Source organism: Anabas testudineus, chromosome 9, assembly GCF_900324465.2.
Source record: "Anabas testudineus chromosome 9, fAnaTes1.2, whole genome shotgun sequence".
In the NCBI taxonomy this organism is placed as follows: Eukaryota; Metazoa; Chordata; class Actinopteri; order Anabantiformes; family Anabantidae; genus Anabas; species Anabas testudineus.
In genome coordinates this window covers 8,925,242-8,953,197 of record NC_046618.1, presented here as the reverse complement: position 1 = coordinate 8,953,197, position 27,956 = coordinate 8,925,242, and the positions used below count along the sequence as shown (strand labels likewise).

The window sequence follows — 27,956 nt, the reverse complement described above, 5'->3', positions numbered from 1 at the left end:
CGCATTAAAACCCGAACAGCAGCTTGGCTTGACGTTCGTCATTGAACCGCAGCCTTAACGTGTGAACTGCCACTTCATCAGTAGCCATGTTCATACGTGCAGGCTTTTTGTGGTTGAGATGGGATGGGGACCACTTTGGGGGTTCAGTATTACCACACCTACAGCCTGAGAGCAGACTGTTCCTGAGGCAAGCTCAGAAACGACATATCCCATAAACCCCTCTTCGCGCAGCCCACGGCCACAGTCAGGAAGTGCTGGTGGGAATCACCCAAGTTAGAAGATAAAGGTTATACTCATCTTGCTTCTTCTTTAAGGGTACAGAAAACGTCCAACACTGTTAAATCTGGCAGGTAGGTGTCAATCCAAAGTTTTTTCTTCCGTCTCCTCTGAGCTACACCCTCTCCTGCCTGTTCCTTCACTGTGTTAAAGAGATATACAGTAGATATTACTGGTAGTAAACACAGCAGTGTTTGCTGATGAGGGTAATGAACCTTATAAGTGTGTAACGTGGGTCCAGTGCCTGCTTGTCATCATTTAAAGTACATAAATAATTTTCCAACTCGTTTGTCTTGTGACCCTCTCAAACAACGCAACGTAAACTTTTGACCCTTGGACTTTTCACTTGAAAGGTCGTGGAAGACAGTTTGAAAAATATAACACTGTTTTTGGCTTCATAAATATATTTTTATTCAGTTTTCTGACCTGCTGATCATCTTATTGTCGCCCTCTAGCAACAAGGAGAAGCCCCCCCATCGTGCGGATCAGCATCCTCTCCACTGAAAGCCGTCACTGGTTTTTTCAGCAATGCCTCTGTTTCGGACTTCCCCTGGGGCGAAGGTTCAGCCCGGGCAGAGGAGGATGAGGAAAACGAAGTGGACAGGAAACTGTGGGAAGACAGATGAGGACGGCTCCGTCCTTTCACTGACACGACTATGTCTGCTTAGCCTTGCCGACAACATGAAGGAAGTGTGGGCAAAAGACTATGCAGACAACTACTTAGATCACTATACATTCAGGCACATAATGGGGCCTTTCAACTTACTGCGTAAGTTTGGGAGGGCTTATTTATCAGACACTTTATTTATACATATATTTATTCATAGAATAGTTATATAATAATAAAAAGTCACCCGCCTGTTTCCACTTTGGCAGTTCATTTTAATTAAATCATAAGTCAGTGATCACATGTTTTGTTCCTGTCCCACAGGTAAAATCCTCCATGTGAACTTTATCAACAGCCATTCTGGTTTTACTGCAGGAAAAATCTTCCTATAAGGGAGACTGAGCATTTTTAACTCTTTTCTGCTGCCTCGTGTACATGTTTTTACATCTTCTAGTTATCTGTGTACTGTGTAATAATTCATAATTTACTGTGTGCTCGTGCTTGGTCACTTTGAATCCTGCTAAATGTTCTCCCCACCTGTCTTCTTCTACTTCTTGAATTCTCCCTGTAGCGGGCGAACTGGTTGAAGAGCTGATGTGGCTGCTGGGCACCAGACAGCAGCTGTCCCGGGCGGCGCTGCACCTCCTGCTGGTCCCTCAGCTCCGAAGCCTGTCTCTGGAAATGTGTCCCGGTCTGATCACCTCCGCCCTCTGTACCCACATTGCTGCACGTTGCCAGGTCTGATAGGAACCTCCATCTTGATGCCACAGTAAAGTGCAGAAACTCGAGAAAAGTGACATACAGTAGATAAATTAAATTACGTCTGTACATTTAGGCTATATTTCTAAGGCTTATGCTGTTTGAGTTTAGTTTTTTCTCTAAAATATAAACAGGATCATAAAGTGGTGGAGTGGTTTTACATTTGGGATTTTCTCCATCGCCTCAATGACCCGTACCAGAATAAGTTGTTTAGATAGTGGATGGTAATAAATTCTTGTTATAGAAGGCTGTATAAATAAAACACAAGAAGTAGACACTATTTACAGATTTGATGAAAAATGTAAAGATATTTTTCCTTGTTAAGTCTTGTGTCTGACGTGTCTTTATATTTCTTCCTGTTTATCTTAGGGTCTGTGGAGTCTGGACCTGTCTGGAGCCCAGCAGCTTCCTTCCAAAGTCCTGTCAGAAACTCTCTGCTGTCTGCCCAACCTGCGCTCGCTCTCCCTGGCAGGCATGCCTTGTGATAGATACTTAATCAGGAAGATTGCCTACTGCTGTCGTTTGCTGCGCCACCTAGATGTATCTCGCTGTCATCTCCTTTCCCCGGCTGCATTGCTTTCTCTTGGAGGTGGGGCTTTCTGCTCATCCTCTCATCCATCTCCAGTGTCTGTTTCTTCTTCCTGCTCTGACCCCTCAATTTCCTCCATTATGGCGCCCCTGTCTCCTCTACCCCTCAGCAGTCTGTTGGCTCTGGATATTGGGTTTGGGGAACAAGAGGAAGACCCTATGGCAGCAGCAGCCTATCTCCTTCTGGCTCTGCCCGGCCTAGAGAGACTTGCTTTGGAGGGCCTTGCTCAAGCTTGCTGTCTCATTGAACACAGAGAGTTTAGCCAGACAAACGAGTTTGCTGACAGAGAAGGAATTCCCAGGCTGGAGGAGGTGTGGAGGGAGAGGATGCACAGTGAGGCCATGGCTGGTTGGAGGAAGAGAGGAGAAGCAGCATCCGCTGACAAGGAAGATGATGATGACGAAGAGGAAGAGGAGAGGACATTGTGGGAGGGGTATCGCAGTGATGATGAAGAGGATGCAAGTAGAGATAAAGGTCCAAAATGCTCTCAAAACCAAACAGGGGAAAGAAGAAGAGGAATTTCATCACAGCCCAGTGATGAACGCTTGATCCTGCACCTAAAAGATGTGAAAGGGTTAAACTGTGACTCCCTTTGTAGTTTAGGCCGTTTATGTCCAGACATCATCTCCATCTCTATGAACATTGATAGTTATGAAGATATTAGAGGAACAGGGCAGGGCTCTCTGTTAGCTGCAGGCCTTCAGACCTGGTCGGGTCAGTTGCGGAGCCTCTCAGTACACTACCCAGGCCCTCTTGTGGATCTCCTTCCTGCCTTGCAACTGGCAGGCTCATCCCTGGTCTCTCTCACCCTGGACGGGGTGAAAACCAGCCCTCACTCACCTCTACTGGAGGTCATAAAGGCCTGTCCGAGACTCAGAGACCTGCTCATCTCTGCTGAGCCTCCTACAGTGCAAGTAGAAGAAGAAGAAGATGAAGAAGAAGAGGAGGATCAGGATCGTCCACATCTTCCTAACCTCTGCTCTCTCAGACTCAAGTAAGACCACTGTTATGGTACAGTAGGTAATGCAAGAACTGATAATGCTGGTTCACAATTACATTAGTTTATTTTCTCATTGTCCAAGCACAAGTCAGAAGCATGGTCAGACTAATTTGGCATCTAAATCTTTTGAGCATTGTATTATTACTTCAAATACTGGCACAATGAATCGCAACAAATTCTGGACTAACGTGAGGAAAGGCGTGTGTTTGAACTCATGCTGTGAAGATTTGATAAATAACTTTAAAAGAACCTTCACTATCTATCAAAGTAATCCTCTTCCTCTTCTTTGTGTCTCCGTTTACCCATGTGGCTGTTTTTCAAGATTCTCCTACGAGCACAGTCAGATGAAGCCTGTGATGTCCTGGATGTCCCTGAGGAAGGTGCTGAGGTGTCTCTTAACTGGTTCTCCTCTGTTGGAGCGGCTCTCGCTGGTCGCCCTGCCATGCCCTCTGAACCTTGTTTTACAGGATGTACTGCGTATAGCTGACTCGAATCCAGGTCTCTTCTCAAATTCCACAGATTCACCCCCCGTGCCATTTGGACGGGTACAGCACATTGACCTGCAGCGGACAAATGTGGAGATGAGTACAGTGAAAAGTATAATGAGACAGAGCAAGAGACTCAAGTTTGTAGATTTGAGTTACTGCTGGCAAATCATTCATTTGGAGTGGTTGGCTTGCACGATGTCCACTAACGTCCAAGTTGTCTGGGCGTAGTGAAGTTTCCAATACAGGAGTAAAAATGAACGTGGAAAAATAATGACCAAAAATTTTCAATAAAATTGATGCACTTTCACACTGTCAAGTGCATTAATATCTTAGTTTGTATAATTGCTACTATAATATTTGATATTTTTCTAACACAAACACATCAACAATGTCTTCTTATAGTGATTTAATCTAAAAACATTTAAGTTTTATCCCTACAGTGTCTCAGACCGATTACAATTGCTTTATATTATCTGTATTGTGATTTAAATATACTGCTGAAAAACATTAAAAGAACACTTCACATCGAACACATCAGATTTCATTGGGGGAAAAGGCTGTTTATCTATACTGATATGGACCGGATAATGTGTTAGGAACAAAAGGATGCCACATCGCTTAAAGGAAATGAAAATGATCAACCTACAGAGGGCTGAATTCAAAGATACCCCCAAAAAAAATCAAAGTAAAAAAAACGATGTGGCAGGTTTTCTGGTCAATTTTGCTGAAATTTCACTGCAGCAACTCAAAATTGTGCTCAATTATCTTTGTGGCTGCCTGTCCAACCTCTGTATCGCCTCATGCTACCAGTAGTAACACTCCCTTTAGCCGAATGCTAAATTAATAAATTTAAAAAAAAAAGAAAAGATAAGGAGAGATAAAATGTCGGTGGCCTCCACCCGTAAAACCAGGTCCTGTTTTGGGGGTCGTCTCATTGTTGCCCCTCTAGTTCACCTGTTGTTAATTTCATTAACACCAAATCAACTGAAACTGATGATCAACCCCCTCTGCTGCTTAACTGACCAGATCAATATCCCAGAAGTTTAATTTACTTGATGCTTTACTCTGACTGAAAATTGTTCCTTTAACTTTTTTAGCAATGTATTTTGAAAATCCCTTTTTCTAAAGTAATGCTGCGTTAAATAGGCAACATGTAACATGGATGAGAAACCTCATGGTGTATTATGTCCTTTTCAGTACACTACAAGTATGAAATGACATGACAAATGAGAACAAATGCATGTGTACACTGATTTTTGTTTTCAATGTTTGGTTTTATAGCTGATCTAAATTGAACAAATTGCTACCTGTTCAAATAATATTTTATTAAAGCTGCCACAAAAAGTTTAGTTCCTGAACTATTACTGTTGCACTGTTCAGAAGAGTTCAGAACCAAATAACGAGGGAGGTTGGTGTTTAAGAAAGCCAAGTCGGAGTTATTTAGTGAAGCTAGTGACATGAAATTGAGTATGATTGGGGTGGACAGTTTGATAAAAGCATAACAGAAAGTATTAGGGAGGCTGCTCTCTTAGCCATCCCTAGGAGCAAAGGAAGGTGTAGGAAAAAAGCAGTGCCGTGGGGAATGATGAATGTAGAAATGCAATTACAGAGAGAAGTAGGAGAATGGGGAAATCCAGTGTTGGTGAGAGGAGGAGACGCAGCTATAATGGATAAGGAGAGTAAGGAGTGAGAGCTTTTGCTAAAGTGCATGCTTCTGAAGGTTTGTCGATGGATGGACGAAGAAGAAGAAGAGAGCAAACGAGGGAGGAAAATAAACAACAAGGTGAACAAGTGTCAAAGGGGTTTTAGAAAAGGAAGGGGTACTATGGACCCAGTGTTGTGTTTGGAGCACGAGATAAGAAGGGCTCAGGTGAACACAGAGCTTGTAGTGACTGTGTTTTTCGATGTAGAGAAGGCTTATGGCATGATGTGGAAGGATAAGAGACCTTTTGTATGGAAGAAGTATCCAGGTTAAGGTGGGCCGGGGGTTAGCCAACAAATTCGACGTGGATAATGGAACTCCTCAAGGAAGTGTAATTAGTCCAACATTATTTTTGACTATGATTAATGATATATTTGTTGAGGTGCCTCTGGACTTTGGAGTTTTCAATAGAGAGGTCAAAGATTATGCTTTTTACAGGGAGCACAGGGATTTCAGATTAACACAGAAGGAACATATTAATAGCTGTAAAAAAGTAATGAATGTGATGAGGTGTCTTGTAGGGCTGGAATGGGAGCAGCTGTTCTGTCACCGAGGTATATCTATAAAGCTTTAATAAGGTCTCGTTTGGATTACAGGAGTATTTTGTATGGATCAGCTGCTAAAATCAGACTGAAAGTGCTAAAAGTGAATTAATCCAGAGCACTAAACTAAGACATCTCCTGTATGTGCTGTGCAGGTGGAAATAGGGGAAATGCCATTGTGCCTACAGAGATGCCAGCTCTTAGTTAATTATTGAATAAGTGGAGAGTCCAGTAGTAGACTTGGAAGTATTGATGAGTACAAATGAAAGGGAAATTGAGGATTTAAAGAGTTTAAAGAGTTTTATGACCATGTAGACAAGTGGATATTCTGGGTTCACTCATGGATCCAAGATTAGCGTTGAAGTGGATAAGGCAGATTAATCGAGGTCCGGTTCTAATATGCAGCGACTCTGTTTTGACTCTGTTTTGAATAGTAGAGCCTTAGACACAAGTGTATATAACTTAATAAACATCTGGAGAATATAAACAAGGCGACACAATAAGAAGTGATACCTACAGATGGCAGCAATGCAACATTTTTGGATGCCAACTGCCTTAAACCCCAGAGACGAAGAAGAAGATAAAGCAGAAGAAGAAGAAGAAGAAGAAGAAGAAGAAGACGGGCGGGTTGGATTGACTGTGTTTCTTCTTATCCGGGAAACGTCGACAGGAAAATCAAACACACCGCTGACGTGACAACACGTCACTCAGACAGTCTCTTTAACATTAGCTAGCGGTTAGCATCCAGCCGCTCAGATATGTCACATTTCAAGAAAAGTGCGGACTTTCAGCATTTTGTTAGTAAGTAATAAATCACTTAAATAGTAGGAACGTAAATCTGTATTGTGTTGATGCTGACGATTTGCACAAATGTGTTAGGATCAATTTTAACCCGCTCCTAGCCACACTCCACAGACCTGACAACGTAAGCTAGCCAACGTTGTCTGCTTTATTTATTTCCTGCCGTCCGTCTATTAAACACCTTAATTTATTTTTACTGTTAAATAAGTAAAATCAACATGTTGTAGCGGCCGTTATTTATTAAAACATTTCATGTAAGGATGTGCATTTCTTATTGAAGGGCTCAGAAGTTTATTTGGAGATATTAGCCAGGTAACGTCAACACTTTTGGTGTTTTATCTCAAAAGGTGATGATAAGAAATGTGGACAACGGCATGAAGATGTGGAATAAGCCAGATCTTCCTCCTTCAGCCGACTGATTAATGATTTGTGTTAAACACGCTGAAGACAATCTGCACCATGGGAAGGTGAGTTTGATGTTGTGATAATGATCCACCTGTCTATTGCATGTTGAAGGTGTGTGCAAAGTAAACTTTGTTGAGGCTTTTTTTTCTTGTGTCTGTTGACAGGATCAGCTTTTCGTGCCTTTTTCCTGCCTCATGGCATTTCAGCCTGTCAACCCAGGTTCTTCCCCGGCTTCTGATACCTTCCTTCAGACAGCTGCTGTTTAGTGGCCTGGTGCTCTGCCTCATAGGACTGCTCTACCTACTGCTTGTCACTGGAAAAGGTCATGCCAGCTGGACTGGAAAGGAAAATCACTTTCACAGGTAAACTAACAGCTGCTTTCTAAGTTCTTATGTCATAATAAATACAGGCAATATTATGTTGAGAGTTGAGAGTTCTGTGCTTTTTCCAAAGGCACCTTGCCAGGGTAACTGATGTGGATGCAACAGATACAAGCAACCCCAACCTGAACTATGGCCTGGTCATCGACTGTGGCAGCAGCGGTTCAAGGGTTTTTGTATACTGCTGGCCCCGGCACAATGGTAATCCCCACGAACTGCTGGACATTCGTCAAATGCGAGATCAGCACCGTAAGCCAGTTGTCATGAAGATCAAACCAGGTAAAATTCCTAGTACTTTCCTTCTCACTAAGCAGAATGTCATTTAAATGTGAGGATATAATCGTTAAATAGTGAACAGTTGGCACAATTTCTGTAAAGACTTTACTGATTAAACAAGGTGTAAGACAATAAACTTAGTTTTTTTGCTCTCTGTAAAATAACATTTTTGGTGTTTATATTTTTTCCTTCTAGGCATCTCCGAATTGGCTAAAACACCTGAGAAAGCCAGTGATTATATATATCCACTACTGAGCTTTGCAGCCCAACATATTCCCAGAAATAAGCACCAAGAAACACCCTTGTACATCCTGTGTACAGCTGGAATGAGAGTTCTACCTGAAAGGTACAGTATAAAAAATTACCTCATGAAGTGTAAATACGGCTGCAAGAGATGTTCAGAAAAGGCTCCAACCGAGTTATGCTGGAAAGCTAAAAACTATCACTGATGACAAAGTAGTTTGTTTTCTCTCAGTCAACAAGAAGCCATTCTGGAGGATCTGCGCACAGACATCCCAGTCCACTTCAACTTCCTCTTCTCTGATTCCCACGTGGAAGTCATTTCTGGAAAACAAGAAGGTAATAACTTTTTATCATGCAAATGAGGGTGTGGATTCTGCTATGTATAGTAGACTTAATTTTATTTTAAAACCAGTGCAGCACTGACATAGCAGTAAAATATTGTATTCTTTACCTTTAGGTGTCTATGCATGGATTGGAATAAACTTTGTCCTTGGAAGGTTTAACCATGTACACAATGGTAAGTATAGCACACTATTAAAGAGTTAATTTCTGTTTTGCTTTTTTTCCCTTAAACAACTGAGTTTTTTTAAGCTAATCCAAGAAAACCACTGCAGGAATTAGGTTAAAAAGTGACTGAAGTGACGTGCTTCCCCGTAACTCTGTCTCTGAATGACTATGTCTCACCTCTTTTCTGCTAAATGTACAAGATGGGGAAGCTGTAGTGGAGGTACATGTCCCAGGCAGTGATCAACAGGAGGCCATGGTGAGGAAAAGGACTGCCGGGGTCTTGGACATGGGTGGGGTCTCCACACAGATTGCATACGAAGTGCCCAAAACTGTAAGCTTTGCTTCTCCACAGCAGGTTATTATCCACAACCAATTCTGTTTTTGTGCTGTCTTTGGTTTTTTTGTTACTCATCATTTGTTCTTCTTCCTCCTTTCAACCTCTGTCATTCCCTGGTTAATCCTGTTTGCACCAATTTTTTGTCCTGTGGAGATGATCGGCTCTCCATTCACCAGTATTGAATGCATACTGTAAGCCTGCTGCATGACTCTCTAGCAGGATTTAGGACTGAATACATTACATTAAGTAACTGTCAGATGAAACACAGGTCATCCATGGTCAAAAAGAGTAGGAGGCACATGCTGCTTGTCTTTTTTGGACTCATTGTTTTTATGTGAAGTTTATCAGTTCTTTTTTTTATTTATTTTTATGTCATCTTGTTGAATAATTTCCAGTTTTGTTCTTCGATGTTTCGTGATACACATTCAGCTCTACACTTATGTTGCCTCCAACTATTACTGATCCGTAATGATGAGTAAATTTACTGCATGCGAGCACTACTGTGTTAAAACACATTTGATTTGCATGATTTTTTATGTCATGTCATATGTGGATGTCATGCTTCCAAGGCTGAAGTTTGTTTGTCTCCTAGGAGGAAGTTGCCAAGAACTTATTGGCCGAGTTCAACTTGGGGTGTGATGCACATCGGACAGAGCACGTTTATCGTGTTTATGTATCCACCTTTCTTGGTTTTGGAGGAAATGCAGCACGCCAAAGATATGAGGAGAGCCTCATCAAAAATACTGCCGCTCGAAACAAGTGAGATGCTCAGCCAGATTTAATAGCTTGATGTTTAGTTTGTTTATTAAATCAGTACACAGTGTTTGTATTATGTCTATTGTTGTTTTTCCTCTTTTTTTCTAGGCTCTTAGGTCAGCATATTGGGGAGATACAAGAGTCACCGCTTCTAGACCCTTGCCTACCCACAGACCTGCAAGATGAGATTGGTCCACCTACACAGAAGCTCTACCTGCGAGGCACAGGAGACTTTGACCAGTGTAGACAGATTCTCCAGCCGTTCCTCAACCGCACAAGTGAGATCCAGACCTCCCTCAGTGGCGTCTACCAACCAGCCATTGACTACAGCAACAGTCAATTCTACGGCTTCTCTGAGTTCTACTACTGCACCGAAGATGTGCTGCGCATGGGTGGAGATTACAATGCTTCAAAATATGCCCAGGCTGCCAAGGTAAATGCTACACTGAAAGAATATATTATTTGATTTATAATCTAATTAGCTTAGTTTTGAACCTTTCTTCTATTTCTTTTTACAACCAATACATCCACTTATCACATGTTATTGGCAAAATTCTTAGTAAGGATAAATTAGGATGAATTTATTAATACTTATTTGTCTTTATCTTTGTCTTTTCATTGAAAACCTTCCCGATGGTGTTAAATTTACAGAGTTACTGTGCCACCCAGTGGAAGACTCTGAGGGAACGCTTCGACTCTGGACTGTTTGCTTCACATGCTGATCTTCACAGACTAAAGTAAGTAAGATGAATCAAAAAAGCTCAATTAACCATTTGATCATATTTGCTAGTTTTGGCTATTTGTTTGTGTCTGCAGGTATCAGTGTTTTAAATCAGCGTGGATGTATGAAGTATTGCACTCAGGCTTCTCTTTCCCAACCAATTATAAAAACCTGAAGACAGCCCTATTGGTGTATGATAAGGAGGTCCAGTGGACTCTTGGAGCTATTCTTTACAGAACTCGGTTTCTGCCTTTGAGGTAAAATAGATTTTCTCTCACATATATCCTGTTCTTAGTCAAAATATCTTTTTGAAGCATATCTAGTTAAAACCGTTCATTATTTTAAATGCATTTCACAGTGGAAAGTATATTGTCTCTGGTCTCAAACCTATCCCACAGCAGCTGTGAAATAAAAAATTATCAAAGGCTTCAATGAATGGAGTTATAGAGAGTCATAAAAGAAATGAAACTGATTTATAAGGTTCTAGTTTGACAGGTTCTACCTTAATGGCATGTTGCTTCAGCAGTTTTATAGATCAAGCGTCATCAAGGCAGGAACGGTCTAGATTTGTCTATATGCATCTGTTTGTTCTAAGCCAGTCTAATTTTCTGTGCCTTTTCCAGGGACATCCAGCAGGAGAGTCTGAAAGGAGTCCACGCTCACTGGCGGCACAGCTTCTCCTTTGTCAACAATCACTACTTATTCCTAGCTTGTTTTTTCATCGTCTTGTTGTCTATCATGCTTTACTTACTGCGTCTCCGCCGCATACATCGGCGTACAGCACAGCGTTGCACGCCCTCCTCTGTACCATGGTTGGAGGAGGGCCTCGGTTCACCCACACTCCCTATCAACCTCTAAACTTTGTAGAAAATAGTCTGGACAGCATGTCTGATTTATTTTTTTGTTTTTTTTTTCTCAAAGCCGATATTGAATAATTTTCTCTCCCTGGCCATGTGCTTGCTCAGTGAGCCTGCTACACTGAAGCCAGGGCTGCTCCCTACCTTTTTCCTGAGGAATGGTACTGAGATTTAGACAGCTGAGCAAGATATTATGTGAGTCTTCAAGCTTACCTGAACCAATGTTTGTCTTTAATTTATTTCAATATTGAAATGTCTTTTTTTAGGAACTCATGTTTTTGTCAGCTACATACTCCTTTGTCAAATTCACATGGCAGCTGCCTCCAGGTGTCTTCTAATTTATTTTTAAAATAAGACAATTGTAACGGTACTTTTCTCAGTGCGATAATATTACACACCCATCTGAATATGTAGTCTATACTTTGAATTTCACAAAGTTGGATAAATACAGTATATCATAATGACAATTTGCTATGTTTACTGTTTGTGTGGAAATTTGCCTTTCTTTATGCCTTTGGCATGTGCATGATCACATCCTTCCTTTTTTGGGGGATTTTTTTAATTTAGTAAATGGTATAAGCACATGCCATTTCAAAAGCTCAAATGCAATATAATTTATAATTAATGGTAGGAGCACTTTGAAATACAATTGAGAATGATAATGCACAGCACTTAACAGCTAAAGTGGTCTTTTTTTTGCGTGTCTTTCAAAATTGTTCTGCCTCATATTTATGTTGTGAGACAAGTAGCCTTTATAGCTATACTAGTGCAATACACGTCTTGTCACTGTTGGGAATTTCTCCAAAACACTTCTGCTCTTTGGTCTAGAGTATCAGTCTCTCTTAAAGCCCGGCTGAAATTCATATGCTGGGTTATTTGACTATTAAGTTGGATACTGCTGCATATATTTATGTTGGGCTTCATTTTCAGAAGCTGTCATATCACTGCTGAGAGGGGATTGTAGATAAGTGCATATGTCCCATTATTTATATGAAAACAGTCTAGTGTAAGGTTTGCACAGATGAATGCAAAATAAATGTCACATTACAATTCAGTAATAAAGGTTTTATGGTATACGTGTCTGACTGTTTATTTAAGTGGATCAGAATAAACAAAAAGGCACCAGTATTTTCTTGGAGTAAATCTAAAAGGAGATGTAAACACCAACATCTCTGTCATAGAAAAGAAGACAAGAATTTGTAGTCAATTTAGTAGAAGGTTTTATTTTCAGTTCTGGATAAAAGGATCAGTCCATTGTAAAAATCTTCACACAGACATTATAGACCAGAAGTGTGGTACATGCCGAAAAGTCTACACAAGACCAGTTCTTTAGTTTTTATTGTACAGCGAAGACATTTGGGTTCAAGATGTAAAAACTAGACCTTATATACTTACACCTCTATACATTATAAAACATAACACATATAGCACTTTTGACATCAGATCACCCAAATTTGAAGTAAGCAAAAGTATTGGAGTGTGACTGACTGTTGTTATCCAGCACTGTCCTGTGAGATTGATCATACAATAAAATAAAAAACTCTAACTGACTGTTGGTTTTAGTCATTGGTTTTACCTGTGAATAATAAGATTTATTTAAAATATAACAATATTTGTTGTTATGATGAATAAATGATGAATCCAAATTAAATCCTTTTGTTTGATTTTAAAACCAAATGTCTTCAGTGTCCTTGCTGGACTGAATGTGTAGAGCCATCCTGAGATGACCGCCTTCTCGTGGTTTTCATTTTTGCAGATCTGACCTTAGATGACGTGACGCCGCTAATGGAAATGGAAACAGAGATGGATAGTAATAATTATAATAATGTCCACTTGTGTATTGACATGTAGAGTGAACAGTATTAAATTCAGAACCCCATTTAGAGACCGCCACCTGATGTTCTGTGTGAGGGAAGTGATAACAGCACTGGGACACACCAGACCATTCTCTACAGTATTCACTGAATAGTGGATCTACATTGTAATTACAGGTGTTATTCATAGGAACAATCTGAGTAAACCAATTCATGGTAGCAGTAACAAACTGGAAGGGGATGAGACAATGCATGCAAATTGTGTACAACTGCAAGAGACACTGAGTAAACTATTTTAAATGTCTTGTTAATTGGTCATGAGATGTGATCTGATCTTCACCAAAGTATCACAATATTTCTAAATTGATAAAACACTAATAATCATGATTGTTCATGTTTTTATTGAATGCACCAATTAAACAAACAAAGTGATGGTGGAAAAAGTATGTGAAATAGTGTTTTAATGACAGCTTGAACCACTTTTGGCAGCAATAACCTCAAGAAAGCACTTCCTGCAGCTGTGGGTTAGACCTGCACAACATTCAAGGGGAACTTTGGACCATCTTCAACACAGAACCACTCCAGCTCAGATATAGTGTTAGGGCGCCTGGTGTGAATGTCCTCCTAATGCAAAATGACAACTCACTTTCTGATTTAAACATTAGACATTATGCATGACATAATTCATAGCTAAATAGCTAAGTATGAACTTTGTAGTTAACAATAAAAACTACACAATTACACATCCCTCTGGGTCAATGTAAGATAAAGTTGTGACATTACTATAATAATATATTTTTCCACTTGAACAAGGTTCATACAGCCGGTTTTACAGCTCTGATTGTAGTTTCCCTGCCGAACATACAATACCAGCTATAAGAACAATGCTTAAGTGTCTTTTTCAGGTATTAGGCATTCATAATGCTGAGTCATTCCTACTTTTCATTCTTTGCTGACACACCCATTACAACCCGCACAAGACCTTGAGGAACAAATGCAGGCAACAACAGAACCTGGATGCTCACCGACACCCCCCCTCTCCACTACAGGTCACATCAGCTGATAGAAGGCAAAGTGAGCTGGCTGAGGATGAAACCCAAACTATCCAGCAGTACATTAGCAAGCGGGCACCTAGAGACAAGCTGCTGAGAGAATGTCTGAAGCAACAACAGGCAGACACCATAACCCAGCTATGGCAAAACAAGGCCCCACATACAGTAGGATGAACCATCTACACAAGACCAGGTCATGCAGTGCATGCCTTGATGATCCCATATGCCTCTGTCTTTGTTTTCTGGAATAACTTCAAATAATATACTTTTAAATGCATTATTTTGAGTAAATATTTTATGCCCTGATAGGTTATTAAAACCCTTTGCTTAAACAATATTTCTTCTACCACTAGCGCAACCACATGTGGAGAAACCACAGGTTGGAGATAAGTTCTTTTGAAAAAGGTTTAGTGCAGTTACTCTGCAGTACTATCAAACTGATGCTGTCTGATAAGTGGACCAAACCTTCTTATGTACTCAAGCTGGACTGTGCGATTACACTTCTGTCAAACCCATTCAAAAAACTGCCCCAAGAGACAACTAGGGGCACACACACACACACACACACACACACACACACACACACACACACACACACACACACACACACACACACACACAGCCAAGCAGCAGCATGCTTTGTGAAGCGTCAGTCTCCCAAGACAACGTTTCATTGGCTGCCTGACGAGAAGAGCCCGCCCTCCTGCGTCTTATCTGTGAAATGATTGGTCCACGGTCGTCAGAGGCGCGCCCCCGGCAGCCAGCGTCACGCAGCGCTGGAACTCCGGTGAAGTCGTGGTGATGTTGTGGTCGTCCACGCCGCCGACACCTCTCTGAGTGTTGTCTTGTGCGGGAAGAGCGACTGGCAGAGCTCCCTACGCATGGAGTTGAGCCCGAAGCGTGCGGTGGCAACACTGGAGATGTCTCAAACCAAAGGCAAAGACGACGATGAGCCCTTCACGAGTGACGGCGAGTATGAGAGCTTGCCGCCTCATGTCTCAGTGACGACCCACATGACAGCGGGAGCCGTGGCTGGCATACTGGAGCACACGGTGATGTACCCCGTAGACTCTGTCAAGGTAATGTCCACACAGGCAGCTCAGCACTCAATCACACGGACTGTGCCACCACAACTCGTTTAGTAACTAGCTACACAGCACGGCTAACTGTGCAGAGGGTCTGCGGTTTAACGTCGCTGCTAACCAGTGTTAGCTATATGTGTTGTTTCTGCCAATCTGTAGTTAGCCTCAGTTAGCTAAGTGGAGCAGGGCAGCCTGTTAGCGACAGGTAATAAACTAGTTAAACAGGCTAGCTGAAATCAAATCTGAATGAAAAATACGACGTGTTAGCTAAAGCGTGCGGAACAAACCATTTTCTCGTTTTAACTTTTAACTTTGCCAACTTAGCAACTTTACTGGACGTCCAGTGTAACTTTAATTCACCAAAGTCAGGTATGAGCACCATAATAAAGTTATCGCCATCTTCATAAGCTGATCATTTTGGAGCACATTTCCATGCTATCCCAACTTTTTCGTCAGACTTCCAGAGTTGTTACATACGGAGAAACGAAAGTAGATGTCCAGCCTCAGGGAAAGTCCAGGTCTAGTACCTGGATGTTCAAGAGCTGTTAGTATTTACACTACTGTCGTGTACCTACATAGTCTGTGACTAATCGAACAAGCATTGTACACAAGTTAAGTGTTTTTCTGTATCCTGTTGGACCAGTAAATTGTCCAGCAAACCTAATGTAGATCATGCAACTTGTTAAGCACTTCTTTGGTTATAGACTAAAGACTTTAAGACTCCATCTTTGCTCTCAGTGCTTTAAATTTGCATTGAGTTTTATTTATTTATTTGCACTATTTTGGTCTTAACAACAGTTTGCTCAAAGAAATATTTTGACATTCACCACAAAATGGCAACACATCAAGTAGCAAAGTGAAGTCTCCTTTACCTTTACACCAGCTTCTACACTGAACCAGAAAGGGTCAAAGCCGATGTAACACCCACTCAAATGACCTCTCCTGACCTCAGCATGTAACATGTGTTTTAACCCTAACCCTAACCAGCGAGATCCATTATGAATTAAAATCCTGTCGCTGAAGTTGATGTTAAGTAATTAAATAAGAAGTTGCCTAATTTTAAGCTTGTTGAAATTTGGCGTTTGTATGCAGGAAATTGTAAACTGGTGGTTTGATGGTGAACTTTACCCCTACAATCCTCTCCCTTCTGCTCAGCTATTGTTTTGTAACAATGTTGTGTTGTTTTGATAATTTGGCGTACTGCTTTACAACCCTATAATAGTCTTGATGTGGCACTTCATTAACATCCAGCAAGTTCAAAATGTCAACATATATTCTCTTTTCTTCTGTGTCACAACCTCACCATCTTTCAAATGAACCCCTCAGCCTTAATTACACAAACCACTGTTGCCATTTCCTCTTGAGGTTTTTACATTTTCATAAGCACTCGGTGGTGTCTATTTTTTGATCAGTGTGTGTCTGGAATTTGCTCATAACCTGTTTTGAAATTTCTGTGGATCTAAACTGACGAAAGACTCAATCGTGGTTCCCTATTTTATCCCCTCTAAAGGATGAAATATCTGTGTTTGCGGAAGTAGCGATTTGGTGTCTCACACCATGCTTGAGAAGAGTTCAGGAGACAGACTTAAGGCGCATTTATTTTGGATTTCTGAGTTTATTGGGCGGTGGAAGTGATTCACTTACTCTAAACCTATCAGCCAATCTTGCAGTAAGGAACGAGACGCAGTTAGTACTCAGGGAGTAGTCTGTACCAAAGCTAGGAGGGGGATCTTATCATGTTGCCACATTTGGAATCAGCCTCATGCAGTAATGGGTGTGTGTATGCAGTTGCTCCCCTGAAGTGCTGATTAGCAAACGGCCATTGAAAGATAGGAGACAGGGTAATGTAATAGGTTGTGGGTGTTTTCTTACCTTCCTTACACTTGTGTTTGTGTGTTTATATTTAAGTTGATCGTGCTGTGACGTTGATAGCGTTTTTATGCCCCCATGACTTACCTTGTTATTGCTATCACATAACTAACATTTCACCTAGAAGTTGTGTTAAACTGGGATTATTAAGACAAACTAAAATTGTACTATTATTAAAATTTCAATTAAACTATTTAACCTTAATGCTTGTTCTAAAATTTGTAGTACTGGAGTACTGGACTAGAGTTTTACAACAGTTTCTCCTGTTAGGTTCACATTCAAAACAAATATTTCAAATCCATATTTCGACAGTTTCCTATCCCCAAATGGATACTGGATTTTATGTTGACATTTGAAGGTTAACAAAATTGTACAGTGATAAATTGCCCAATAGTCATTGTGCTGGTGGTCTGGAGGTCACTATCAATGCATGAAGCCGTGTGCCATGTGCAAAGTGTCCCACCATGCTGCTTCATAGTCTATCTTAGATAAATATGAAACGATGGATTGTTTTTAAACCATACCCAGAGTCTTTCCACAACATTTACCAGTTTTTTCTAAACTTTACTATAACATAACCATCTATTAATGTCCTTAAGATCATTATTATTATTATTATTATTTTGTATTGTTAAACTGATTATTATCTCTCATCTCTCTTTTGCTTAGTAAAGAAAATGTATTTTAGGTTTATGCACTGTGTTGTATCATCAGGCATTCAGAAAGTTATCTCTTAAAAACAACACAGTTTCTGGATATTTTTGGAACTATATGTTGGATAATATGTCCCAAGCATAATTTAAGAATAAAGATGAAAGATTTTGTCCACAGCAAACTGATAATTATTATGCTACCAAGGTTTGTGTGCCCAAGATCCCAAATTCATATCAAACGGAAATGTAATTGATACTTTATTGTGAAGCCAAAGGAAGGAAACCTATGGGAACATGCTGGGGAAGATAGACTTGGCCTATCTTCTGAACCAGCCCCAGATCTCCTCACAGATAAACACATGCTTTGTGTGTCCAGATAACTTGGCATAGTGGAGTAAAACAAAGAGCTGCCACATCCTTCCACACCATCCTTGGTAGAGACACACATCAGGACCTAACTGCTGCCAAGAGCACTTACTGTCAGAACAGTGTGGCAGCATTACATGGGGGGCAAGCCATCAAGAAATCATGACTGGGATTTATACCAGGTGCCCACTTTAAAGCCACTCACAGTCACATTCATGCAGAGCCTCATTATAGCACTTGGTTATCAAATCTAGCTATACTGAATCAAACAATAAGTAGTGTTCAAAATAAATACATATTCTGAAATACAAATTATTGCAGAAAATCATACCATTCCAAAGGGTTCACATACTTCATCCTGCCTCTGTTTATAGATAAAAAAAAATTATGACTAATCTACCAAGACGTGGGTGGTCAGTCAAAATTACCCCAAGAGCACAACAAACACTCAATAATGAGGTAAAGAAGCAACCCCGAGTGACAGATAAAGATTTGAAGGTATCATTGAAACTGGCTAACATCCATGTTCATGAGTTTACAGTAGATAAAACATTGAACTATCAGGGTGTCTATGGCAGGACACCACGAAGGAAGCTGCTGCTTACTAAAAAGAAACGAGGCTGCTCGGCTAATGTTTGCCAAAGAGCACACTCTGGGTCAACCAGTAATTAATTCCAATGGTTCATTTCCTTTTCCACTATCACTATGAGGTTTTAATGGTTTCATTTTTTTTTTTTTTTTTTTAGACAAGGATGCAGAGTTTGCAGCCAGACCCAAATGCACAGTACAGGAATGTGTATGAGGCTCTGAAGAGGATAATTCAGACAGAGGGGGTTTTCAGACCGCTGAGGGGCCTCAACATCACCATGATGGGAGCGGGACCTGCACATGCGCTCTACTTCGCCTGCTATGAACGAGTCAAGCGCTCACTAAGTGACATCATTCAGAACGGAGGCAACAGCCATTTAGCCAATGGTACGAGTTCCCACATTTCAAGTCAATCACTTCATTGTCATACTAGGCTAAACAACATGGCCTGGACGAGTGTAGTTAGCACAATGGCTGGGACGACACATTATCTCAAACAGAGTGAAATATACACTACATGATGCAATATGAATATAAACAACATAGAAAATGGCAATTCAAAGGACTAAAATAAAGCTTTTTTAAGCAAATCATTTTGTTCTGAAACATTTTGTAAACACAGTGACTGATTTAGATCTGACAAAATCTGTTTCTGTTTTAACAGGTATGGCAGGAAGTGTGGCCACTGTTCTCCACGATGCAGTCATGAATCCCGCTGAAGGTAAGAACATTTCTTTGTACTATGGAACTTGTCAGAAACCAGTAAGCCATGCTGCATACTGGGTGACATATTCCTTTTTTGTTTGTTTTTGAGTCCATCCAACATATGGTGTCCTGCTGCAATAAATGTTCACTAGTGCACCAGATGTGTACAGTAGTCTCCAGCACATGTTATATTTAATCCTGTTTATTTAAAGTTATATAACTCAGCTTTACAATAAATAAACCTATATATTTGCGAGTGATTGTTTTTAAAGATTTCAGCTTCACTACTTACAAAACCAACATATTGTTGGTTGTGGTCCTTTCATTGGACTCATTGTCAATAAAAACGATACAGAATAAGTATCAGATATAACACTGTTGTTAGACTATTGCAGACAGCACGATGCGATTTAATAAAATGACTGATGATTTGTGACCGGCCTGTAAAACATTTAAAAAAATCACGGGTCCATGTGCAGAGTTACGTTTTGTTCTTGTGTTGCTTCTTGTTTCATGTCCATAACTTGTTTGTAAAGCCTGTTCTTTCTGTTTTTTTCTGTCCATGGCTCAGTGGTAAAGCAGAGGATGCAAATGTACAACTCCCCATATCGAGGACTTTGGGACTGTGTTCAGACAGTAACTCGTACTGAAGGCATTGGAGCTTTCTACCGCAGCTACAGCACACAGCTGACTATGAACATTCCCTTCCAGGCCGTTCACTTCATCACCTACGAGCTGATGCAGGAACAGTTGAACCCCCAGAGACATTACAACCCTGGCAGCCACATAGTGTCAGGAGCAGCAGCGGGGGCCGTTTCTGCAGCAGTAACCACTCCTCTTGATGTTTGTAAAACCCTGCTCAACACACAAGAGAACGTAGCGCTCAACTCCATGAAAATCAGCGGCCACTTGACGGGAATGGCTAACGCCTTCAGGACAGTGTACCGGCTCGGTGGGGTTCCGGCCTTTTTCAAAGGCGTCCAAGCTAGGGTTATATACCAGATGCCCTCTACTGCCATTGCTTGGTCAGTGTACGAGTTCTTCAAGTACTTCTTGACGAAGCAGCAACTGGAACAAGCGGCAGGGTCTGGTCCTCTGTAAAGGCAAGTGTGTCGAAGCAACCCACACCTAAACTGATGAAAGAGTGCTCCAACCTGAAGGTGTGTGAGATCATCAGGTTTTTCCATTGTTGAGAAAGTTATTGTCTCACCAGGGAGGTGACTGACGCTCCTTAGTGTTCATGTACCCAAGTCTGGGCATCTCTGTGAGCTAGGATTACGTTGCACAACCGGGATATGCAAGAGATGACGATTCTTAAAAGGACAGATGCGTCATCTTCTCCTGCTTCCACTCCACACATGTATCAACCACAACTCTGCAAACTCCTCTCTACATGTGACGACCATATAATTAAGTTTTCTTGAATAATGTTTATAGTTCTGAACATCTGAACTTTTTATTTATTTTGTTAGCTTTTTGTTAGATGGTATTTTATGGATGTGGAAGAAACACAATGCTGTTTGTTTTATTTCATGGTGTATTTATAAAGAACGACAACACATTCCTGATTTCCACTGCACTGCAGAAGGGACCGTTGTGCTTTTCAAGTGCCTCATAAATATTAAACATTGCTTCACCTTTTTTTTTCCTCTCTCTTTCACTCTCCTCTTTGTGACAGAGGACATTTTTCCACATTTTATTTTTTAAGGCCAAGTTGAATCAAACCTCGGTGCAGTTCTGTTATAAGATGAAATCTTATAGTGGCCTTTTTATGTCATACTTGGCCAAATCTGAACATACTAAACTGGATACTGTTTTATTTTTTGGCTTTAAATACGGAGTCATTTCTTTCTGAGAGAACCTTTGTCTCTCTCAGTGTGGACGTGTGTAGGCCGTAGCGGTCTAGTTATTTGCGTTGTTAAAGCGCAGTAGTACAATGATCCTGAATCACGCACAATTTAATTTAAAGAACGATACTTGTTGTAGAAGGGAGGAAGCTTGTTTGTATGAACTCACAGTCCGAAAGAGAGTGAAATAAGGGTGTTATTGTTGACTGTGGCCATGTCTCAATCCTGCGTTTGGTTTGATGTTTTGCTTTTAAGTGGCTTATTTTCTTTATGCGTCATATTGACTTAAGGGCTACAGTGGCAAGAAAAAGTATGGGAACCCTTTGGAATGACCTGTTTTTCTGCGTTGATTGTTTCATAAAATGTGGCCAGACCTTCATCTAAGTCAAAAGCATAAATAAACACAATGCGCTTAAGCTAATAACACACAAACACTGTTGTTGCCTTGCAACATACCTCGATAGATCTGCGATCGGTGATCAATACCTGGCTCCAGTCGGTGTTTGTTAATGTCACTCGCTTGTTAACAGTGTTTTTTTAAACCTGTGAATGTTTGATGTATTAACTGTAGACAAGAAAAATACAATGATCTGTGTTATTAGTTAAAATACGCTGTTTTGTTTTCATAAATGAGGATCTGGACATATTTTAAGATGATGTAATACATAAAAACAGGTAATTCCAAAAGGGTTAACTTGTGTAGTCTTTCCTATGCATACTAAATATTTGTCCCAATATAAGTTTGTGCAGCCTTTGAGTTGCCCAAAATGTAACATCCAGACTTTATTTTTAATTTGAAAGGATTCATTGATGTCGGGCTTTTACCATGTTACCACAGGACCAGGAAAAGCTGGTGAGCAGGCAGTCCTATTTCTTTTATTTCACTCTTCCTGTTGTAGTTACATATTTCCTGTGTGCTCACTGCTCTCTCTTTAGCCTATTGTCTATTTTTGCTTCACCAGTCAAGACATTCCTACAGATATTGATGTAATCCAACAAACCAGATTTATTTGTTTTTAATTATGGAGGATTGTTTTATTATCATTTTGGAAAGTACAGAGAGTTCAACAGTTTCCAATGATTTCACAAGCTCTTTAGCAACAAATTCTACTTGCTTGTATAATGGTAGTAATTATTAATATACCAAAGATTTGAATTTTATTCTATGCAGCTTACTTTTAACATGGTATCATGATGTTGTGTGCCTGACCCCTGTAAAATGCCATTCTACCTTTTTCCTCATAGTTTCTACTCTGTTAAGTTGTGACACAGTATTTTTTATTTTGCTCCAAATTCTATATGTATTTGAAGCCTCTCGTTTTGGATAAATGACCATTCTGAACTAATTTTACTGACTGATCAGTCCCTTTAAATTGTGTACACAACATATATTATATATATTTCACATGATTGGAGATGTTTTGTCAACTTCAACATAAACGTGTAGATTTATACAGCTGGTTTATTTAGGAATATGAAGGTAGAATAGCTTTTGTCGTGCAGTCAACACTGCTTTTCTTCCTAGTCATTCCTTTAAAGTGTTGATTCATAATAAATCATTCCCAGACTGTGTTTGCAACACCAGTGTCCAAAGTACTTTTAACATGTCAAAGTAGTATTTCTAATAGATACTTATATTTTAAATGGAACAGGAGAGTGGATAGTGTATGTGGGGGTTTTCATTGTGTAAATATTTTATGCTATACACGCACAAATGATTGAAATGGGAGTTTTCTGCTTAGTGTCATCTGCAGAACGTGAATGCTTGGAAGTTTGACTGTGCAACTATGAAATGATTGTGATAATGCTGCTACAGTATGTAACACTGGAGCTGAAATAAACATGCAACTGAGGAATACTTTTTGGTATTTTGTTGTTGTTTTAGACATACATCAACATTTGCTTTGAAACTCAATCAGTCTTTTAGATTTGAAATATTTGTCCAGCACTATCTAAATGCATTGTATGCATGTTTTACCAGTTTACTAACTGTTCTTGATCTTAAAAACCACCAAACCTGCAGACTGTAAGTGTGGTTAAAAAGAAAAGAAGATGCAGTTAGGTCACTTTCAGAGACAACACATAGTGAGAGAATAAACCCTAGAATGTAACCATCCTGCAGGACTTACACAGGTCCAGTAGAGGGCACAATGGCATCATTTGAAGTTTGTCATCAGAGACTCGCAGTCAGGAAATCTTCGAATGCAGAAAAAGTTGCTGTGATACATGAGAATCTATTAAAAGACACAGTAAAGAACACTTTAAAGCACTAGGAATTTGTCTTGATGTCAGTTGCAGACAGAATAAAAACAATAAAATCAGGTGGAGTTAAAGAATACAACGTATAACACAATAACGAGGGTGATGCAAACACTGTAGTGCAAGATGAATATGATATATGAAATATGAAATATGTAAACAGCAGTAGTCAGTCGGTTTGGGGTGGGGTTTCACCTGGGGAACACTGTTCAGTAGGCTAACTGCCATAGGGAAGAAACTGTTCCTGTGGTGAGAGGGGTCGACTGCAGTCCTGACTGCATCCTGAAGTTCACCAGCATCCTTACGGGGATGTGAGGATGCTGCCTCAAGATGTTCAGCTCTGCTGAGCCTTCTTGGTGAGGGAGCTGATGTTCTGCTCCCACGTGAGCTTCTGTGTGACGGTGGTTCCCAGGAAGCGGAACGACTCGACAAAGGTCATCAGAGTGTCATCTGCAAACTTCAGGAGTTTGACAGACTGGTGTCCTGATGTGCTGCTGTTGGTATACAGGGAGAACAACAGCAGAGAGAGGAGCTTTGTGGGCATCCAGTGCTGATGGGCCGGGAGTTCAAGTCATGCTTCCCCAGCCTCATGAACTGCTGTCTGTCTGTCAGGAAGTCTGTGATCCACCTGCACAGTGAGTCTGGATCGTTCAGCTGGGAGAGCTTGTCTCGGAGCAGAGACAATAGTGTTGAAGGCAGAGCAGAAGTCCACAAACAGTATCCTGGCATCATGGGGAGTCCAGATGCTGGAGGATGAAGTGGTGGGCCGTGTTTACAGTGTCATCTACAGATCTGTTTATTATATTATTTATTATAGATCTTTCTTTCTTTTTTTTTTTTAGCTGCAGTGTAAATGTTTCTATATTTACATCTCATTGTTTCCTAATTATGAGGAGAGTTCACAGCAAAGTTTTCCACATATTCTGTTCTTAAATACTACTATTACAGAATATAACAAAATAACTACTAGAATATAGCAAAAAGACATACACACAACACCACAAACTGCACCTCACATTGATCATATAACTCAACTCTAAATCCTGGTATTTGATTACAAATTTCACTGTTACCTTACACAAAAGATTAAAATATAAAAAATGTGTCCTTGACTATTGTTCTATTACTCTACAGTAACATTTAATTGTTTCCAATAGTAATCCTCCAGAAAGGCAAAACATGTGAACATAGCTATATCTAGACATAAACATATAGATCATCTGAATCAATGATAAAATCAATGACAACAAAATATAAAATTGTTCATCTTCTAAGTAGTGACACCCATACCACTTCTTTTAGTGCCCTCATTGACCTCATGTTGTCAAAATCTATGGCAGTCCTATATTGACCTAAAGATTGTGTAAATAAATAAAAATACTTATATTACAAACGATGCCTAAGGCAAACTATAGACAGTTACCACAACGTATTTAAAATGAGATGAAGTAAACATGACTTGAGAAGAACAAGTGTCTTTCAAAAAGAAAGGATAAGAACAGAAACATTGTTTGCTGCTATGCTGCTGCTGTGTTGATGGCTGAAAAATATCCAACACAACAATTATTTAATGTTCAAAAATAATTCAGAGTACCGGGGCATGTGGTGCTGTTCATATGACTGGACAAGCTGACTGAGAAATAGACTGTAGCTTGAGTCTACACTCTTTCTGTGGTAAGGAATATTTATGTTTCCTTTTATTAGGCATTAACCCTTTTGAAATGCCGACTGAAATAAATCACATCTTCTGTTTTTGAGTTTTGTTTCTTTTTGCATTTATCTGAAAGAACATCCTGTATTTCACACGTGTCCTGCACACTCTGCAGTATGGGATGGCAGCAAAATGAAGACTGATTGCTTTTTTATTGAGATGCAGACAGTGCAGAACTTTAGTCCTAACATGCCTTAAGACACGTACACATGTGCCGTTACGTTGTTGTCCTCGATGTGTTTACTTTTCCCCCTTGTCTATGAGCATGTTTATCTGAAGCGCACAAAGAACTCCCCCCTCAGCCCATGTCCTCTGTCCTTGTCATACTTGGGTACTGTCTCTAATCACTTGGATCTGCAGTAAACTCTTCCACTATTTTATATTGTTACCCCGCAGATAAGAGAACTGGAAAATTCTTCTTCTCTCTCTGTTTGCCTGTTTCTTTCTCCCTCACACACATATCTACAGTGCTTTCACTGTTTGCAGCTGCACAATCAGCACTATCAGACACACTGGATGCAACAGTGTACCTGCTGATGGGAAGAAGAAAAGCAGCTGCTCTGCTGGTTCTGTAACATGAGGGATCCAGTTACACTATCCAAGGAAGCGTATGAGTGTCCCCATGTGAACAGATCAGGGCTGTTTTAAACCTCCTTATCAACTCTAACAAATTTGTGAGACAGTCGTGGTATATTGGAGCGGCAACAAAGGCCGTCTTTGTGATCGGACTCCGGTTTTCTCCTCATCTGTTAAAAAGATCTGCTTGTTTTTCAAAGCATCATTGGCCACCTCGAAGAGCATGACGACGGCTCCACGACCACACTGTTTACTGCAGTGCATCTCACAATCAGAGCCCTAAATATACAGACAAAGTAGATAAACTCTGCGGGGCTTCACTAATTCCCGCTTTATTCTTAGAGCCCAGGAAATCTTTATGTAGTTGAGCACAGGCAACATTTATGATCCACAGTTAAGGCGCTAATACTTTAAATTCATCCTTCCAGCTTTTCAGCATTTACCTGCCACATCCAGTTTATCCAGGAGGTGCAGATACAGAGAACGAAAGATTAGGAATCAAACGAGAGGGTTTTGTACTTGAAGCCTTGTGTATTTGTGAGTTTCTTTGAGCCTGCAGGAATTCAGGTATTACAATGGCAAGTGCAGTAATAATAGTTGTGCTAACCTTCAGTTTCATCCTTCAACAAGCTCCTTTATCTGATGAGCGTGTTCATACAGCCTGAGAGACACTGAAAGATACTGTCAGATTTTCACCGCCGTCAAAACAGACGTTATCTGCCCTCTTCATGTCTAATTACCTGTTTATTCCAAGAGCCTTGAGTGAATGGTGCAGCTGCTGGCGGCGTCGATAAGAACTCACTTTACGTGAAGGAAGTCGTCAAGATTTAAGCTTAATGTTTGGTTTCATTTCTTCTGCTTCTTAGTTGTAATAATACTGCTTCATGGTGTGTTCAGCTTTCTGACTTTAGACTGTGTCAAAGGTACAGCAGCTGTGTGTTTGGTAAAATGGGAGCAAGTGCACGATTATGAAGGTTAAAGGAAGGATCCATAAGAACGCAGAGACAGAAACCTTTTACTATAATAAACGTAATAAAGATAATTGTATGGACTCCATGTGAGAGAAATCCCCATAATGGCAGGTTACTGACTGAGAGCTCTCTCCCTCTATCGATTCCATCAGTCCTCTGCTCACACTTTGTCTTTGTTACTACAAACCTGTCCTTCTTATAATCCAAAATCCTGCACGCCATCTTATCAGCAGTGTTGGGCAGTGTACTGAGTCCGACCAGCATGCCAACCTGCATGAAGCAGGTCGTATAAAGTTGTACACTCACTTCTTAGGCCACATTGTTGGTATGCAGCTTTACAGTGTATTTATACTTCACTTTATCTAAATAAATGGAATGTGACTAGATGAGCTACATAGGTATATGAATAAAATATAACATAAATTGAATACTGGAGATACCAAAGTGGTGGTCAAATGCTTTGTTGTGTGCTGCAACACTTCAAATATGTTTGTATTGTTCTTCATTTTGACTTTTAATCAGTATCCAAATAAAGCTTGAAACTCACAAAGTCAACCTGGATTTTTTTTCCGTGCCATGATTTAACTTAAGTGCTGAGTCAGTGGTTTTCGGTCACAACAAAGACTTCATCAAGGGCTGTCATGGATTAGTTCCTGGTCTGGCCTGAAGGTGTATTCTGTTTTAGTTTCTCCACCACTTGAGCCTAATTCAACATTGTGGTGAGATATTAGACAAATTGCTCATCTGATTAATGCTCATCCTCGTCCTTTTACTTGTTAAGTTGAGGCTTGGTATTTTGTGCCTGTGACTATCTTGCAAACAAAAGTGAGCTGTGCTGGAAATGGAGCATAACAATCGTCATTACCTCAGATAACACATCCACAGAAAGACACACACACACTGAGTGGAGGAGGTGCAAACAGATGAATGTGAAGCATTTTAAATAGAGGTGAAATGGGTGCTGTCACGTTAACAGTCAGCTGACAATGTTCTGCATGACCGATGGGCAATTATTCAGCCAAACCTCATTCAAAATTTCACTTATTTTGTTTGCAAACCACGTTTTATTTAACGTAATCAAATAATATTTAAATAATTAACTTGAATTATAATGAAATCAAAGTTTATAAATATCAGAAATTACTACTGCAGTACAATGACTATTAATCAGAACATGGGTACAGCCCAAACACTATGTTCAGGAGCAGGAGCACAGG

General features: G+C 40.2%; 3 protein-coding genes across 4 annotated transcripts; all 3 read left to right on the top strand.

Moving 5' to 3' along the window:
• The first annotated feature begins 21 nt into the window (after positions 1-21).
• On the top strand, positions 22-5,068 carry si:ch211-214j8.12 (uncharacterized protein LOC100000539 homolog). Its single transcript, XM_026344352.2, has 5 exons — positions 22-350; positions 732-1,045; positions 1,455-1,621; positions 2,012-3,225; positions 3,554-5,068. The coding sequence occupies exons 2-5, from the start codon at positions 805-807 to the stop codon at positions 3,945-3,947; spliced, it is 2,016 nt and encodes a 671-aa protein (XP_026200137.1). The 5' UTR covers positions 22-350; positions 732-804; the 3' UTR covers positions 3,948-5,068.
• A 1,536-nt stretch (positions 5,069-6,604) lies between these two features.
• entpd4 (ectonucleoside triphosphate diphosphohydrolase 4) lies at positions 6,605-12,320 on the top strand. 2 transcript variants are annotated; one of them, XM_026343992.1, is made up of 13 exons: positions 6,605-6,764; positions 7,112-7,231; positions 7,334-7,531; positions 7,623-7,828; positions 8,021-8,171; positions 8,301-8,404; positions 8,526-8,585; positions 8,776-8,906; positions 9,505-9,671; positions 9,777-10,101; positions 10,320-10,405; positions 10,485-10,646; positions 11,013-12,320. In XM_026343992.1, exons 2-13 carry the CDS (start codon positions 7,224-7,226, stop codon positions 11,245-11,247), a joined length of 1,833 nt encoding a protein of 610 aa, XP_026199777.1. In that variant the 5' UTR covers positions 6,605-6,764; positions 7,112-7,223; the 3' UTR covers positions 11,248-12,320. The 2 variants fall into 2 exon arrangements, with proteins under 2 accessions (XP_026199777.1, XP_026199776.1); XM_026343991.1 differs by having other exon boundaries at positions 8,776-8,930.
• A 2,554-nt stretch (positions 12,321-14,874) lies between these two features.
• Positions 14,875-23,080, top strand: slc25a37 (solute carrier family 25 member 37). Its single transcript, XM_026343537.1, has 4 exons — positions 14,875-15,191; positions 18,829-19,057; positions 19,335-19,391; positions 19,947-23,080. Exons 1-4 carry the CDS (start codon positions 14,994-14,996, stop codon positions 20,474-20,476), a joined length of 1,014 nt encoding a protein of 337 aa, XP_026199322.1. The 5' UTR covers positions 14,875-14,993; the 3' UTR covers positions 20,477-23,080.
• The last annotated feature ends 4,876 nt before the right edge of the window (positions 23,081-27,956 follow it).